Below are 16328 nucleotides of genomic sequence, written 5' to 3'. Positions count from 1 at the left end.
TATGGCTCTTAGATGGTTCCAAATAAGTTGGAACTGTTGGTTGACCCTAATACGTAATATCCTGAAAATTGACATTATGCCTTTACTCACTCATAAAAACAGTGCTAAATACTTTTTCTATTTGAGATAGAGTATGTTGCTCAGGCTGGATTCAAGTGATCCTCCACTTCAGCCTCCTGAGCTGCTGGAGGCTAGAGCCACTGTGCCCAGCCTTAGATTCTAAATAATTTTATTTATTGCACTTACATAATTATTATCTATTATATTACCAAATGCTTCATATACTTTAAATAATTTGAAAGGGAAAAAATCAATGTGTAGGAATATTGGATTTTACTTTACCCCTCAACTTTTTAGTGTTTGTTTGCTTTTAGGTTTACAAATAATAATAAACGATTCCAGTTTGTCATTTTCTTTGAGGTATGATAATAGAAAGTCAAGAATGTTGGAAAGCATGTTCTGATATTTAAGCCAGGTTTCATTTTATTTTATTCAGTTTGCATCTTTCTATGGTCTACTAAGTAGGTTTTCTTTTTTTAAATAAAACACATGAAAGAACTATTTGCTTTTATGTTTGACTCTTTAATTTTGACTTAATTATAATATACACAAACAAGTCCCTTGATCTTGCCTATAAAACAGTTCCTATAGCTTCTTAGTACTTGTGGGGCTTTTATATAACCCCTGACTGGCTCTTATTTTTGGGGCCAACTAAGCTAATGCATATACAATGATCTAAGCATTTTGGAGAAAGAATACCTCTGACACTAATTTAAAAATAGCCTTTTTTTAAAAAAAAAAAAAGCATTTAGTTTTTGCTCCAGGATTGCATTTTCCAAATTTTCTTTCTTTATAGCAATAAATTTAGTTTAATAATAATAAAAACACCTCTTTGAGGAGAAGGAATGAAAAATGCTTGTTATGTGTATTGTTTTCCTCATTTATTGATGTAGTATCCCTTCACTAATTCACATATTCTGCCTATTATTACAAGATGTGCAATACTCTTGCAAAGATTATTCCACAGCTTTCTACATTTCCTTCTGAATTCATCTTAGTTTCATACCAAGGGCTTGAGAATTTGATTCGGTTTAATCTGTGAGCATTATAATTTTTTCCCCCACTAACACACATTTCTCTCACGTTTGTTTGTGACGTGCCCCATATGTAAAAGCGACGACACTCATGTATTTTCAAACATGCAAGCCTGTTCTGCTCCAGGGCTTTTGCCTTACGACAGGTTGCTCTGCCCCTGCTCGCCACCTCGGGGAGCCTCCATTTCCCGGCAATCCTTGTGACACCAACTTTATTTTAAAGTTACGAAATAACTGCTCGTTTGTTCTTCACCGCGCCCCCCCCCCCCCAAGCTTGTTCGTTGAGGACGTGCCACCGCTATTTCCCAGTGGGGAGCAGCACTGGGCTAACGAAGCCTGCTCAACACATTCCCCTTAAATAAACTCAGCATTTTCACTTAGCCTCGCTGATGGGGCCTAATGGCAAGTTAGCATGAGTCCGCACAAATCGTGTTGGAAACGAAATCGTGTGTACGCGCCTGCCTTGTGTCCTTGCAGAGCCTCTGGACCCAGACTCACCTTTCCCACCCTGACCCTCGCTCGAGTAGGGAAGGTCTGGGAATCATTTCCCTAACGACCCATGCGCCCCTCCATCCCAGCGGGCGCGGAAATCGCCACAGTCTCTGCCACGTCAGCCAGCGCGCGTGACGCCAGCGCGCCGGGAGGGGCGTGGCGCGCGTGGAGTCCCGCCCCTACATCCGGGGCTTAGGTGGCGGCGGTGCCGCCGCGCGGGGGTCACGTGGCTCCTTCCTTTCCGTCTCTGGCCGGCTGGGCGCGGGCGACTGCTGGCGAGGCGCGTGGACTCTCGCGCTTGTTCCCCTTCGTCTTCTCTCCCGGCCCGGGCCGCTAGGGAGTTCGCTGACGCCGGGTGAGCCGCGCCTGCCGCCAAGATGCCGGCCTATTTCCAGAGGCCGGAAAATGCCCTCAAACGCGCCAACGGTGAGTAGGGTGTCGGGGCGCGCCGGCGTGGGGCAGCCCGAGGCCTCGGAGGTCGAGGGCCCAGGCCTGCTGCCTCCTGCCCGGGCTGCGCCCAGAGCCGAGGTCGCTGCGGCCTCATTCGCCGTCCTGGCCCGGGTCTGGCACGGTTTCCTTCTCACTCCCAGCGACTGGGGGTGGAGGCGTGGATCGGAACCGTCCTACGGGCCTTACTCCCTCTGCTGCCTGCTGGTGCGACGCGGGGCGGCGGTCCAGTAGACAGTTCTGTCGGGGTCCAGCTCCTTCCTGGCGTCCGTCTCCAGCTGGCTTTGCAGACCACCTGGCTCTGGTCCGCTTAGGCCCAGCGCCCCCGACCGCCATCTGGGAGTGCCCGGGAGGAGGAAACATGGCTCCCTCCCGGGGACAATGCACGCGAGAACCTCGGCCCCACCTCCCCCAGAGGCCGGGAGTCCGGCAGGTCCACCTCCGCCCCCCCCTCCCCCCAGCAAACACCTCTGCCCCCTAGACCCGCGAGGTGCTTTGCCAGGTCAGGGTCTACTTACCCTTCATCCAGCCACTTAAGTGCACTTTAGGGCCTCTGACCCATTTAACCCGTTTCCTGTTTTGTTTTTTTTTCCTCCTCCTCTGGCATTGATTGGGGCAGTCCGAATGCCTATTCCGAAACATGGGAAGTTGGAACAGAGTTAATATAAAGGGACTTTAAGGTCCTTCCTAAACTGAGGCCTGGAAGGAGAATGGTTTCCCCAAGGTCACTCCGTCAATTAGTTGTTGAGCCGGGAGACTAAAACCAAGGTCTCTTGACTTCCAAATCGATTTTTTTCCCCCTCTTGTCATAGCGCTGCTGTTTGCTATTTCTATTTCCATGTGGGTAGTTAAACCCTCGCACTTGCAGGAAAAACTTGTGCCCCCTGATCTGTTCCAGGGGCACTTACTACATGGACATTATGGGGGTGCAGATGTCTTTTGCATATCTCTGTTCTGCAGAAACTTTCTTGTTCAGGTTTTTTTTTTTTTTTCCCTACTTTTAAATGAACACACAAGTATTTTGTAAGCACCCGTAGCTCTTATTTTCATCTTTCCTACATCCAAACAAGTTTTGGGTCTTACCCATGTTATAGATGGACATACCGTGTCTGTTAACAGGTTTTTTTTTTAAAATATTTATTTATTTTTTGTTTTCGGCGGATACAACATCTTTGGTATGTGGTGCTGAGGATCGAACCCGGGCCGCACGCATGCCAGGCGAGCGCGCTACCTCTTGAGCCACATCCCCAGCCCCTCTGTTAACAGTTTTATATTTCAAGAGTTTGTTGTGTTTTTTTTTTCCTTCAGTTTGTTTGAAACTTCATTTTGTGAAAAGACCAGTGGGAGTCAACACATAAAAGTAATGAAAATTATGTATTGTTGATAATGTCGGGATCAAAGATGTGTTGTTTTCATACTTTAAAATAAAACTGAGTTTTTGTGGGGAGGGACTAGTCTATGGAATGGACTAACTACATAATAATTGTGTTCGAAACATTAAAACTACAGCATAGATTTGATTCCCTACCCATCCTAAACAGTAATCTAATGGCTAGAAGAGACACTTTAAGGATTTAAAACAAATTTTTTAGGAAAGAAAATATAATGGAATGGAAATTTATTGCTACAGACTAAACTGTAGCTAAATTAATGACTTTTTTGATGTATTGAAACTTAGAATTTTATAATGGTATACAAAATAACTTGCATGAAATTTCTATTCTGCGCTGTTATTGTAGATAAATTTTGGTCAGTTGCATGCCTCACCGGCAGACCCTTGTCTATGCTAGCAGGATGAAGTACTGTGGTCTCCTTGGCCTGAACATTGCTTACATTGTGTTCATAACTTGTTTCCTCATCACTCCATTTGGAATCTTCATATAAGCTTATTTCAGTAACTTTTTAAAAATAGAAAGGATGTAATGTGTTTCAAATCTTTTTCCCACAATTTCCAAGTTGAAATAAACTTGATTCATGCAGGGCAAGTTGGAAAGAATTTGAGAGTAAAGTAGTCAAAACGAGAAATGGATATTATGGGGGAAAACTTGGGTCATATTTGTGTAGTTTTTAAGTTCTGTACTGACTCCTTGTAGTTTGGTGGCTTTTGTGGCTAGAGATGCTTTAACTTCCAACTGATAGCCTATATACATTTGATCTTTTGAGTGAGGTATCTCTTAAAGTGTCAAAGGGATAAGATTGTGAATGGCACATGGCACTGCTTACCAAACATTAAGTAGAATGATAAAAGGGTATTCCACTCATTGGAAATTAATTTTATCAATTTTTTGTATCTATAACATTGTAACCCCGAACATCCAATACATTATCTTAATAAAATAATATATTTTAGTAGAATAAACCTCCAAGGGGCTGGGGATGTGGCTTAAGCGGTAGCGCGTTCGCCTGGCATGCGTGCGGCCCGGGTTCGATCCTCAGCACCACATACAAACAAAGATGTTGTGTCTGCTGAAAAAACCAAAAAAAATAAAAAATAAAAAAAAAAATAAACCTCCAAGTCACACTGAGTCTCTGTATCAGGGCATTATTTTTGGAAAAAGTGACAGTAATTGTTCTGGAAGGTAGGAAATTGTCCCAGCAGTTATAGGCCAGAAATTAATATCTCCTTATCATTGGGAGAAAACTTGTGCCCCATATTATGTTGTTACTAGTGTCAAACTAGGTGCTTCTGACCCTATAACTGCCTTTTAGTTTATACTTTACAACCAATGCCTTAAAAAAATGAAATTGTTATTAACCCCACAAATGGAGTAACATTATAGCTTATCTATTTCTTCTATTGGCACAGATTAGTAAAAAGGACTGACCTAAACTTTCTCTTTATTGATAGATACATAGTTTCAATTGTGTATTCAAAAGATAAACTCAGAATGCCCACCCTCCTAGTAATAGTCCTAATTCTAGACTGATTGATTGATTTGGTTGATTGATTGATTGTGGTGTTAAGAGATCAAACCCAGGGCCTTATGCACACTAGGTAGATGATCTACCACTGAGTTATATCTCCAGATCCCCAGATTTTAATTTTAACTTGTAGAATATTCTGAAAATCAACATTTTAAGTATTAGAATAGAACAATTAATGCATGATAGTTCTTTCCAGCCTAAAAAAACTCCCCCAGCAGGACCTAAATCTTCCATATGAATACACACACACACACACAAACACACACACACATACATATACATACATATATGAATCGTAAAGACAGGAAAACTCACCCTTGTGAATTACAAAAAATATTTCCATTCTAGTTTTTTTCTTTTAACATCCTTTGCTATCCATACTTTATTTTTTAAATTTGGTTGAGGTGAGGGTGTTAACTAAGTTTGGTTTTTAATTTTTTTTAATGTGTTTTCTTTAGTTTGCTTGAACTTTCAAAGTTAGAAAGCATGGGATTTGGAGTTATAAATTTTGTTTAATCCCAGGGATTAAACCCAGGGATGCTTAACCACTGAGACACATCCTCAGCCCTTTTTTTATTTTATTTGAGAGAGGGTCTTGCTAAGTTGCTTAGGGCTTTGTTAAATTGCTGAGGTTAGCTTTGAATCTTAGCTCCTCCTGCCTCAGCCTCCCAAACTGCTGGGATTACAGGTGTGCCTCACCACAGCCAGTATGGAGTCATAATAAATTTAGATAGGTTGTTTAGGAAGTGAAAAGTACTTGGTAGTTCCCTGACCAAAACTTAAGAATATTGTTAAGAAACTACACTACCATTTAAAAACTGTATTATTTTATTTCTTTATTTTTAAAATTTTAATAGTTTTGTATTTTGTCATCACTCCTTGGTGGGTTCTGCTTTCAAATTTAACTCATTGTTCTTATTCCATATCATAAGCATATTGATTATGGTTACATATAGTATTTTAATATTTAAATCCATGTGTGAATTAAAAATAAGAGGTCATTTTAGTGTTACTACTGTGGTTTTCTTAATGTAAAGGATAAATTTGATTAAAGGCATTTTCTCCTAAAATTTTGACCGATGGACTTTTGATTAAACAGCTTTGGAAAATTCCTGAAGCACTGGGCACTCTTGGCTTGTAGCTGTAATTCCAGCAGCTTGGGAAGTTGAGGCAGGAGGATTGCAAGTTCAAAGCCAGCCTCAGCAACTTAATGAGGTGTCCTGAGCAATTCAGCAAGACCTTGTCTCAAAACTAAAAAGAGCTGGGGATGTGGCTCACTGGTTAAGGGCTTCAGGTTCAATCCCTGGTACCAAAAGAATAAAAAAAGAAAGAAAAAACCCTGAAGTATCAGTGGGTTTTAGAAAATAACCTTTTGCATACTCCAGGAGGAGGATAAGTATTTTAAAAGGAGATTTTTTTTTTATTCCAGTAAAGTTTCTGGTTGTACTTTGTTTAATTTAGTGAGTTTTTTTTTTTTTAAAGAGAGAGTGAGAGAGGAGAGTGAGTGAGAGAGAATTTTTAATATTTATTTTTTAGTTCTTGGCGGACACAACGTCTTTGTTGGTATGTGGTGCTGAGGATCGAACCTGGGCCGCACGCATGCCAGGCGAGCGCGCTACCGCTTGAGCCACATCCCCAGCCCCAATTTAGTGAGTTTTTTCTCCTCATTTAAGACTGACTTCAGTTGAAGGTAGACTTTCACCCATAATAGTGTGGGTTTTATATTTGCATGTGAAGAAGATTTGATATTATAAGGGGTGATTCAAGGTGTTTTATAAAGATAATTATTTCTTTCCATATTGTGTGATTTGCCCACTTGCAAACTTTTTTTTTTTTTTTTGTAGCAGGGATTGATCCAGTGGCACTTAATCACTGAGTTACATCTTTAGACCTTTTTATTTTTTGAGACAGGGTCTCAGCAAGTTGCTTAGGATGTTGCTAAATTGCTGAGGCTGGCTTTGAATTTATGGTCTTCCACCTCAGTGTTCTGACTGCTGAGATTATAGGCATGTGCCTGGCCCAATTTTTTCAATATGTCTTGAGAGTTGGAATATTGTTTGTAAGTTTCACTGGAGGAAGGAATATTGGGAAGTACCATTCCTGAAAGATGTGATAGTTAAAAGAAGACATAGTAGAGAATTACTGTATCTGTAGATGTAGTCAAACCCCCAAGTAAGAGATTGTTTGCCTAGCATAGTTACATGGTTGATAATGCTGTAACTTTTTAGGTTAGCCTTTGTTTTGGTGCTGGAAATTGAACCCAGGGCTTCCCGCATGCTTGCTCTCCCCCCACCCAGCATCCCCAATCTTCCCAGCCACATTAAGTAAAGAACAAGAATTATTTTGGGGGGTAGAGGGTATTGGGAATTGAACTCAGGTTTACTTGACCACTGAACTACATCCTCAGCTCTATTTCATATTATATTCAGAGACAGGGTCTCACTGAGTTGCTTAGTCCCTCACTTTTTGCTGAGTCTGGTTTTGAACTTTTGATCCTTCTGCCTCAGCCATTGCGATTACAGTCGTGTGCCACTGTGCCTGGCAAGAACAAAAATTCTTTGTCCAAGATTTTTTCCTTAGAAGAAAAATACAGATATTTAAAAATGGAGATGCAGTGTTTTAAGATATTTTATAGTGTAAATTAGTGATTTAGTTCCTTCAAATTGTTTTTCAGATGTGCAGTTGGAAGATTTTTCTGTTTGTGAAATTTGGTAATTGCTGACTTTTAAGCCAAACTTGACCAATTGGCTTGGATAAAATACCTCTTTTTCTCCCCAATTACTAAGTGTTTGGGCAAAATAAAACAAAGGGTGAGAAAAAGTAAGACTTGCCGATGAGTCATTTATTTCTCTTGAATTTCCAAAGGAACAATATACATAGAACTTATGATTAGAACTGTATTTTTTTTCCTTTTTTTCCTTTTTTTTTTTTTTTTTTTTTTTTTTGTACCTGGGATTCAACCCAGGGGTGCTTAACCACTGAGCCTCAGCCCTTTTTATTTTTTATTTTGAGTCAGGGTCTCACTAAATTGCTCAGGGCCTTGCTCAGTTTCTGAGGCTGGCTTTGAACTTGAGATGTTCTTGTCTCAGTCTCTTAAGCCAAGGATTGTAGGCATGAGCCACTGTGCCCTGCTCAAACTGGATTTTAAAATGTTTCCACAATCGGAATGCCTTCTGGCTTAGGAATAGTAAATTCAAAAGAATTTTTGCTCTATTATACTCCACATTTTTCAAAAGTTACTCTCTTGTGTACAGTTCTCAGGTTTTAGATGTTTATTTTGTTTATTTATTTATTATGTGGTGCTGAGGATTTCCAGTTTTTAAAAAAACAATTTTAGAACAGTGTGAGACTTACAGAATTATTATGAGAGTAGTAGATAGTTCCCATTTATATTATACCCCATTGTACCGTTTTATGAACAAGTTCCATCAGTAAGGTACATTTGTCACAACTTTTAGACCAGTAACTGATAATAGGAATTGGATTTCCTATCTTCCCTTTTTCTGTCTTGCATCTCATCAACAATCCCTCATTGTGTTGGGTATGGTGGTGCGTGCCTGTAATCCAAGCGACTCAGTAGGTTGAGGCAGGAGAATTGCAAGTTCAAAGCCAGCTTCAGCAATTTGGCCAGACGCTTTCTCAAAATGAAAAATAAAAAGGATAGGGGATGTGGTTCAGTAGTTAAGCACCTTGGATTCAACCTCAGTCAAACAATTCTACATTGTATTAAGTTGTCACTTCTAAGATTTCTTGGTTGTCACAGTTTCTTAGTCTTTTCCTTGTGTTCTCATGACCTTGAAAATCATGACTGTTTTAAGAAATACTGATAAGGTATTTTGTAGAATGTCCTTTGTCTTAGTCCATTTGTGTTGAAACAAAATAGCACATCCTGGGTACTTCTGCAACAACAGAAATTTATTTTTCACGTTTCTGGAGGTTGTGAAATCCAAGAACAGGCTGCCAACAAATTCCATGTCTGGTGAAGGCTTTATCTGCTTCCAAGGTGGTGCTTTGTTACTACCTCCTCTGGTGGAGACTAATGATGTTTCCTCAGTCTTACTAGTTTCCTCTATTATAAAGTCCTGATCAATTTATGAGGATGGAGCCCTCTCATCTCTTTAATATGGTTGCATTAGGGCTTAAGTATCAACAAGAATTTTGGAGGACGACACATTCAAACCATAGCATACTATAGTTATAATTTGTCTTAATACTTTTCATGTTTAGACTGGGGTAAATAAATGGAAAAATAGACCATGTTCACAGATTCTGAGACTCAGTATTATTGGTTCTTTAAACTCCCATTTATAGGTTCAGTGAAATCGCAGTCAAAATCCTGGCAAGTTATTTTGAAGATGATACCAACTAGTTGTAAAATTTGTATGGAAAGGCAAAGGACCTAGTTTAGTCTGCACAAAACTAAAGGACAAAGATGGCACACTCTACTTGAATTCAAGACCTTATCTAAAGAACACAGAAATCAAGATAGTGTGGTATTGACTAAAGAGTAGGCACATTAATTAATAGAGAATGAATGGAACAAAAAGCCTAGAAATAGACCCTGAAAATTTCAGTGTTGTCAACTGATTTTAAGTTTTAAAGGCAATCTTATGTGTTTTTCTGCCTCAAGTGTTAATGTAAATGAGCAAAAATTTCACCAGCTAGTTGAAAGTGACTTTGAAGTTGAACTTTTCTAAGTTGATAGAAATTTTCTTTTCCTCATTGTTTCAATATCTGGAACTTTTAAATCATAGTGGAATTGGCTGAAGTTGTTTTACCTGTACACTATTTTGACATAGTACCAGACTTTTAATTGTTCTATCTTAGATAATTATGGCATAGCTTTTTTAGATGTCAAAAATACATGTGATTTAAAAAGTCTGTAATGAGAAGTTACAGCAACCAGTTAAAAATGCAAGATTTAGACTTTTGTATATGTAACTAATTCTCCTGAATTTTTTTTTTTTTTTTTCAGAATTTCTTGAGGTTGGCAAAAAGCAGCCTGCTCTGGATGTTCTTTATGATGTTATGAAAAGTAAGAAACATAGAACATGGCAAAAGATACACGAGCCGATTATGTTGAAATACTTGGAACTTTGCGTGGATCTTCGTAAGAGCCACTTGGCTAAGGAAGGATTATATCAGTATAAGAACATTTGTCAGCAGGTACAGACAGAATTCAGTTTTATATTTTAAAAGTGCTTTTAGTAATATGCAGAAGAGTTTACCTTTCAGATATATTTTCTATCATATAATTTACTCTAAACATTTGGGAAAAAGTGGTTTAAGTTCTTTTTCTTCCCCTCCTGCTTAGGTGAACATTAAATCTTTAGAGGATGTTGTTAGGGCATATTTGAAACTGGCAGAGGAAAAAACTGAAGCTGCTAAAGAAGAATCCCAACAGATGGTATTAGATATAGAAGATCTGGATAATATTCAGACTCCTGAGAGGTATGAATTAAACCTTTGATAAATATTTTGATAGTTAAGTCAGTGTTTTTCTTTACATGGGTCTCCATCATCTGCACTTGAAGTAGATGTTTATCAGAAGAAAAAAAATTTTTATTTAAAGTTTTAAATGTGTAGTAACCCAAACAGTTATTTAGGTAGTACTGGAAATTTGTAAAAGCAGAAAATTGAAGCATTTAGAAAGATAGCTGTAATACAGGTTGGGAATTAGATGTAGACAATAAGTGTGTATGAAGTTGTGGAAAAAATTTGTACTATTTTGTTGGTTTTGATTTTTTTAATCATTGACACAGTAGGAAATATGTCTCATTGTTTTCAACATTTAAATTTTTTTTTTTTTTTAATTTTTTTGTAGTGTTCTCCTAAGTGCTGTAAGTGGGGAGGACACTCAGGATCGGACTGACAGATTACTTTTAACTCCCTGGGTAAAGTTCCTGTGGGAATCATACAGACAATGTTTGGATCTTCTTCGAAACAATTCTAGAGTAGAGCGCCTCTATCATGATATTGCACAGCAAGGTAAAATGACAATGTGAAATCCAAATAATTTGGTTTGAAAAGTTGACTTTAGAATAGATTTTTCCAGGGCTGGGGTTGTGGCTCAGTGGTAGAGTGTTCTTGCTTTGCACATGTGAGGCGCACTGGGTTTGATCCTCAGCACCACATAAAAATATAATTAAGAGAAATAAAAAGATTTTTTCCAGAAGTTTAACCTCTTTTTCTCCAAGGTACTTCCAGGAAACAAGCTACTTTTACCCTTATTGAAATGGGATTGACATTTGAGTATTAAACAAATGACTTGAATAAGAAATTCATTACCAGTTAAGGTATTTCCATATGAAATATATGCCACTGATGTCATTTAAAGAGAGTTTTTAAAAAGTCATTTTGGAATTCTCTGGTTGACTGAAAAAAAAAACAAACTTTCCATTGTTTTCTGGTAAACTTGAGTTCCAGTTTTGATAGTCCTTTGGCTTAAAAGAATTCCATGAAAAATGTTTTTTCTTTCTTTCTTTTTCTTTTTTCGATGGGTACTGGGGATTGAACCCAGGGACGCTTTATCACTGAGCCACATCCGTAGTCTTTTTTATTCTTGTTGATGAGGACCTCACCAAGTTATCTGAGGCTGCCCCGAACTTGAACTCCTGTCTCAGCCTCCCAGGTTATTGGGATTTTAGGTGTGCATCACTGTGCCTGGTATGTTTTCCTTTCTTAAGTAGTAAAATTGAATATAGAATTAGGCCTTCTTGGTGATTGAGGATCATCTTAATATCTAATTGTTTTTCTGCATACACTTAATTTTTTGAAATATTTTTTTAGTTGTAGATGGACACAGTTTTATGTGGTGCTGAGGATCGAACCCAGTGCCTCACACACGCAAGGCGCATGCTCTACCACTGAGCCACAACCCCAGCCCCAAACACTTAATTTGTGAAGGACTGTATTGAAAGTGTCTAGCCTCTTTACCCTTATTGTCACTTGTCATACTTTTCCTGTGGTGAATGCAGCCTTTTTACTGTATATGACTGTGCTCTTGGCCTTTTGTATTTTACCCTTATGACAAACTTGTGTCTGTGAAGCCAGTCTTACAGAGATGATGGGCTTTTCTTTATTCAAATACTAAGTACTAAGTGATTTGCAACTAAGAATGTTTTACTGTGAATACTGGGAACTGTGCTTTTTTTGCTTTATGTTTTGGTACCTGGATGCTTAACCTCTGAGCCACATCCTCAGCCCTTTTTTATATTTTATTGATACAGGGTTTCAGGGTTTCACTGAATTGCTTAGGGCCTTGCTAAATTGCTGAGGCTGGCTTTGAACTCATGAGCCTTCTCCACTGGGCTGTGTTTTGTTTATGTGGCTAGCAATGTTAATTTTCATTGTCCATAAGTGAACTTGGTTTTTTTTTGCGGGTAATGTGATATAAATACTAACTTAAAGTTAAATTGACCCACTTTGTTTTAAAGAGCAAAGGAATACTAATACTGCATATACATAATAATGTATAGGAAATTATTATATTTTAATTGTGGAGCAAGTGGTTTATATGAATATCTGTATATAGTTGTAGTTTACTGTAAATACCCAGTATATATTTTGTAATTTTAGTATGAAAGCATGTTGCATTTGTGTCAGTGAGAAATGTAAGTTAATTGTATTTTAGCCTAGAATATTTTACTTGTTTCAGTTTGAAGTCATAAGTCTTTGAAGGGTGAGTTTTTCTAAATGCCAATCATTTACAATTTGTAACTCCCAGAACCATATTTTGGTCTTAGGCCAGGAATGATGACACTGTCTTTTTTTGTTTTGTCAGGGTTCAAAATAGGGCCCTTGGAGGGAGTTGCCTCTCTTCATAACACATTCAGATGCTCAAGATGAGTTTGGTGAATCTTGTTAACATGGCAAATCTTAATAAAACCTCAAGTACTCAAGTCAGTAGTGGAAAATGCCTAATATGTTTGTCAATTATGCTTGTAGCATTTAAATTCTGCCTCCAGTACACCCGTAAGGCTGAATTCCGTAAGCTGTGTGACAATTTGAGAATGCACTTATCACAGATTCAACGCCACCATAACCAAAGTACAGCAATCAATCTTAATAATCCAGAGAGCCAGTCCATGCATTTGGAAACCCGGCTTGTTCAGTTGGACAGTGCTATCAGCATGGAACTGTGGCAGGTATGTTGTAGAATATTAGCTTTTTCTTCTAGTAATAATCGGCATTGCTTTTTTCCCCTTAGTGAATATCTTCATCTTGGTATGATGGTTATCTGGAGCAGGATGAGTTCTAGACAGGAAGTCTCAGTTTTCAGGCCTGTGAAGTTTGGGCCTAGTCATGTAATCTCTTTTAGAGTTAGTTTCTTTTCCTATAAATTGGTACATTTTCAGTGCTGCTCAAAGTGTGTTTCTATGATTGGTGCCAGTCTAAACTGTTTAGTCTGGTGAAATAAGTGTAGAGGAGAAAAGAACTTGCAAAGGTGTTTTGGTTTTGCTTTTTTAGGGGGTTGGGGATACAAAGGATTGAACCATAGCCTTGTACAAGGTGAACACGTGCTCTACCACTGAGCTACATCCCTAGGCTCTACAAAGGATTTCCCCCCCTAATTGGATAATGAAAAATGAGTTTATTTTCTGTTTCATTTTTTTTTTTTTAGAGAGAGAGAATTTTTTAAATATTTTTCAGTTTTTCGGTGGACACAACATCTTTATTTTTATGTGGTGCTGAGGATCGAACCCAGCCCCCCGTGCATGCCAGCGAGCACGTACTGCTTGAGCCACATCCCCAGCCCCTCTTTTTCACTTTTGTAGTAACATTATTTCATAGAAGTTTTTGTGGCAACAGATTGGAAATTACTGTTCTTTTAGAGAGAGAGAAATGCAGCCCTGGACTTTTGCCTAAGCACTATGGCTTAGGAAGTATGCATAGTGAATACCATATATATAAAAGCTTTTATATATTTGATACAAAATATTTAATTGTAATTACAAAGGAACAAACTAAAAATTGGGAGTTTTTCAGCCAAGTGAAAGTGTTATTCGATTTCCCATTCTTATTTCATAATGTTTTCCCCTTTAAAGAAACATCCATCTTAAAACACTACCTATAGAGGACAAATAAACATACTTATTATAGGAAAAAGGAGATAAGTTAAATGTTCTTGCATTGTCACATCACACAGAAATTACTTGTATTTATGCTGCTGTTACACCTTTTTAGAGTTTTCCTTTATAAATTGCACTAAGTGGTATGATGATATGCGAATATTTGCTGCTTTTAGTCTATTCTATTGTATTTCCTAAAGAATTTTGAAAAATTTGAAAAGTTAACAGTTGTAAGTTGTAGTTAAATGAGAAGAACCATGTATGAAGGCAGATTGATGCTTTTGATATTGTGTGTTCTGTGTTTTAGGTTTCATTCAGAGATTTGAACTAGAAATTTTTTTGTTTCCGAATGCAGTGACTAATTTATACTACTAATTCTAGGAAGCATTCAAAGCTGTGGAAGATATTCACGGACTATTCTCCTTGTCTAAAAAACCACCCAAGCCTCAGTTGATGGCAAATTATTATAACAAAGTCTCAACTGTGTTTTGGAAGTCCGGAAATGCTCTTTTTCATGCATCTACACTCCATCGTCTTTACCATCTATCTAGAGAAATGAGAAAGAATCTTACACAAGATGAGATGCAAAGGTAAGAATGTTGTACTTGAAGAGTAGTATTGAAATTATGTATCATATCTTCTAAATGAATGGTATAAATTAAGGTTTCTCAGCTTCTGTACTACTGACATTTTGAGCTGAATAATTCTTTGTTGTAGGGCAGTCTGTGCATTGTAAGATGTCTAGCACCGTTACTTAATCTCTACCCATTAGGTGCTAGTAGCAGTTCTTCTAGTTGTGACTATCAAAAATATCTCCAGGCATTTTCTTGAATAATACTCTTGGTCCTAGGAGTCATTCTTTATCTGATAGCCAACTCCATTAAAAACCCACATGAGAAAATTGAGTATTAGGGGAGAGAGAGAAAGAGAGAGAGAGAGAAAGTGAACCTTTTATCTGTGTAGATATGTGAGAGACATGAGCCTTCTATGTACAGGTAGTCTATTCTTAGAAAAAAATTAGAGTTAAGATAATTATTGCATCAAGTTATTTTTTTCCCTGATTATACAACCCTAACTGTAAAATACAGATGTTCCTTGACTTAGATGGAGTTATGACCTGAAGAGACTATTGTAAGTTGAAAATATGATAGTTAAAAAAAATCATTTAATAACCCTAATCCACTCAGGATCATAGCTTGACAGCATAGTGCATTGCAGGGCATCCGTTGTTGACTCTCATGATTGTGTGGCTGACTGGAAGCTGTGGCTCCCTGCCATTTTGAGAACATCAAAGCCTATACCACTAATTTGGGGAAGAAAATCAAAATTCAAAGTACTGTTTCTCTTGACCACACACTACTTTCACGTGGTAAAGCCAAAAAAATTGTTAAGTTGAAGCATTCTAAGTTAGGCACCGTTTGTATTTGAGAGTTATATACAAACATGAAAAATTTATTCGAATACAAGAAGTGTCTATAACCTAGCAATCTATAGATTAAATGGTTCTTTTTTAAAACACATTATATATAGCTTATTTTCTTTCAGTTACTTTTTTTTTTTCCTTTCGGCAGAAAGAACCCTCTACCTGGGTTTTCTTTTGGGGATTGAACCCTAGGCTCTACCACAGAGCTACACAATTCCATACTTCGGTTACTTTTAAAAAAGTAATTAGACACTTCATACGCCACTTATTTCCTTGAATTGGTTGACATTATTATTATTTTTATTATTAAGATTAAAACGAAGGGCTTTATACATGGCAAGGCAAGCACTCTACCAATTGAGCTATATCCCTAGCCTGACCATATTATTTTGGTTTTCTGTAGAATTATATATGCCAAATTATTTTTCTTAGAGGTTTATTGCAATGTAAGGAACCAACTAAATCTGCTAGTACTTTGCTACTTTCTTTGAAAATCTTGAGGATAGTATCCCTTGTCATTCATTGTTACATAATTCACTATATCAATAGTGAAAAAACAGTTTTCCCTGTAAGATACTGATACTGTCCCTTCAGGGAGTACTGTAATAGTAGCAAGCATCAAGTTATTTACTTCTGTGTATGTTATTTGGTTTAATATTCACAAAGACCTTGTGACAAAGTTCAGTATTTTGCCCAAGATTACAATATTGGAAACAGTGAAGCTGAGGCCTCAGAGTCTGAATTCATTGACTTTTGTCTTAATGTTTTAGGGCAAATTCAGCACCCTCCTCCCTCGTTGTTTTTGGTACTGAGGATTGAACCCAGGGGTGCTTAAACACTGAACCACACCCCCAGCACTTAAAAAAATTACTTTAC

The 16328-nt window shown here is 37.8% G+C and overlaps 1 protein-coding gene across 2 annotated transcripts in view; it reads left to right on the top strand.

The window, feature by feature from the left end:
* Positions 1-660: 660 nt before the first annotated feature.
* Positions 661-16328, top strand: part of EIF3A (eukaryotic translation initiation factor 3 subunit A) — a 37960-nt gene continuing 22292 nt past the window's right edge. The window contains exons 1-6 of one of the 2 annotated variants that reach the window (XM_081267089.1): positions 661-2012; positions 9934-10124; positions 10273-10409; positions 10783-10946; positions 12906-13105; positions 14411-14619. In XM_081267089.1, the coding sequence (XP_081123215.1) occupies positions 1964-2012; positions 9934-10124; positions 10273-10409; positions 10783-10946; positions 12906-13105; positions 14411-14619 (950 nt within the window). In that variant the 5' untranslated portion in view covers positions 661-1963. Of the gene's footprint in view, positions 2013-9933; positions 10125-10272; positions 10410-10782; positions 10947-12905; positions 13106-14410; positions 14620-16328 lie in introns of those variants that run through there. The other variant, XM_081267090.1, reaches the window with a different exon arrangement.

The sequence above is a fragment of the Spermophilus citellus genome (genome assembly GCF_964194105.1).
Source record: "Spermophilus citellus genome assembly, chromosome: 15".
NCBI classification, from domain to species: Eukaryota; Metazoa; Chordata; class Mammalia; order Rodentia; family Sciuridae; genus Spermophilus; species Spermophilus citellus.
The sequence above is the reverse complement of the archived record's forward strand: the minus strand, read 5'-3'. Positions and strand labels throughout refer to the sequence as shown.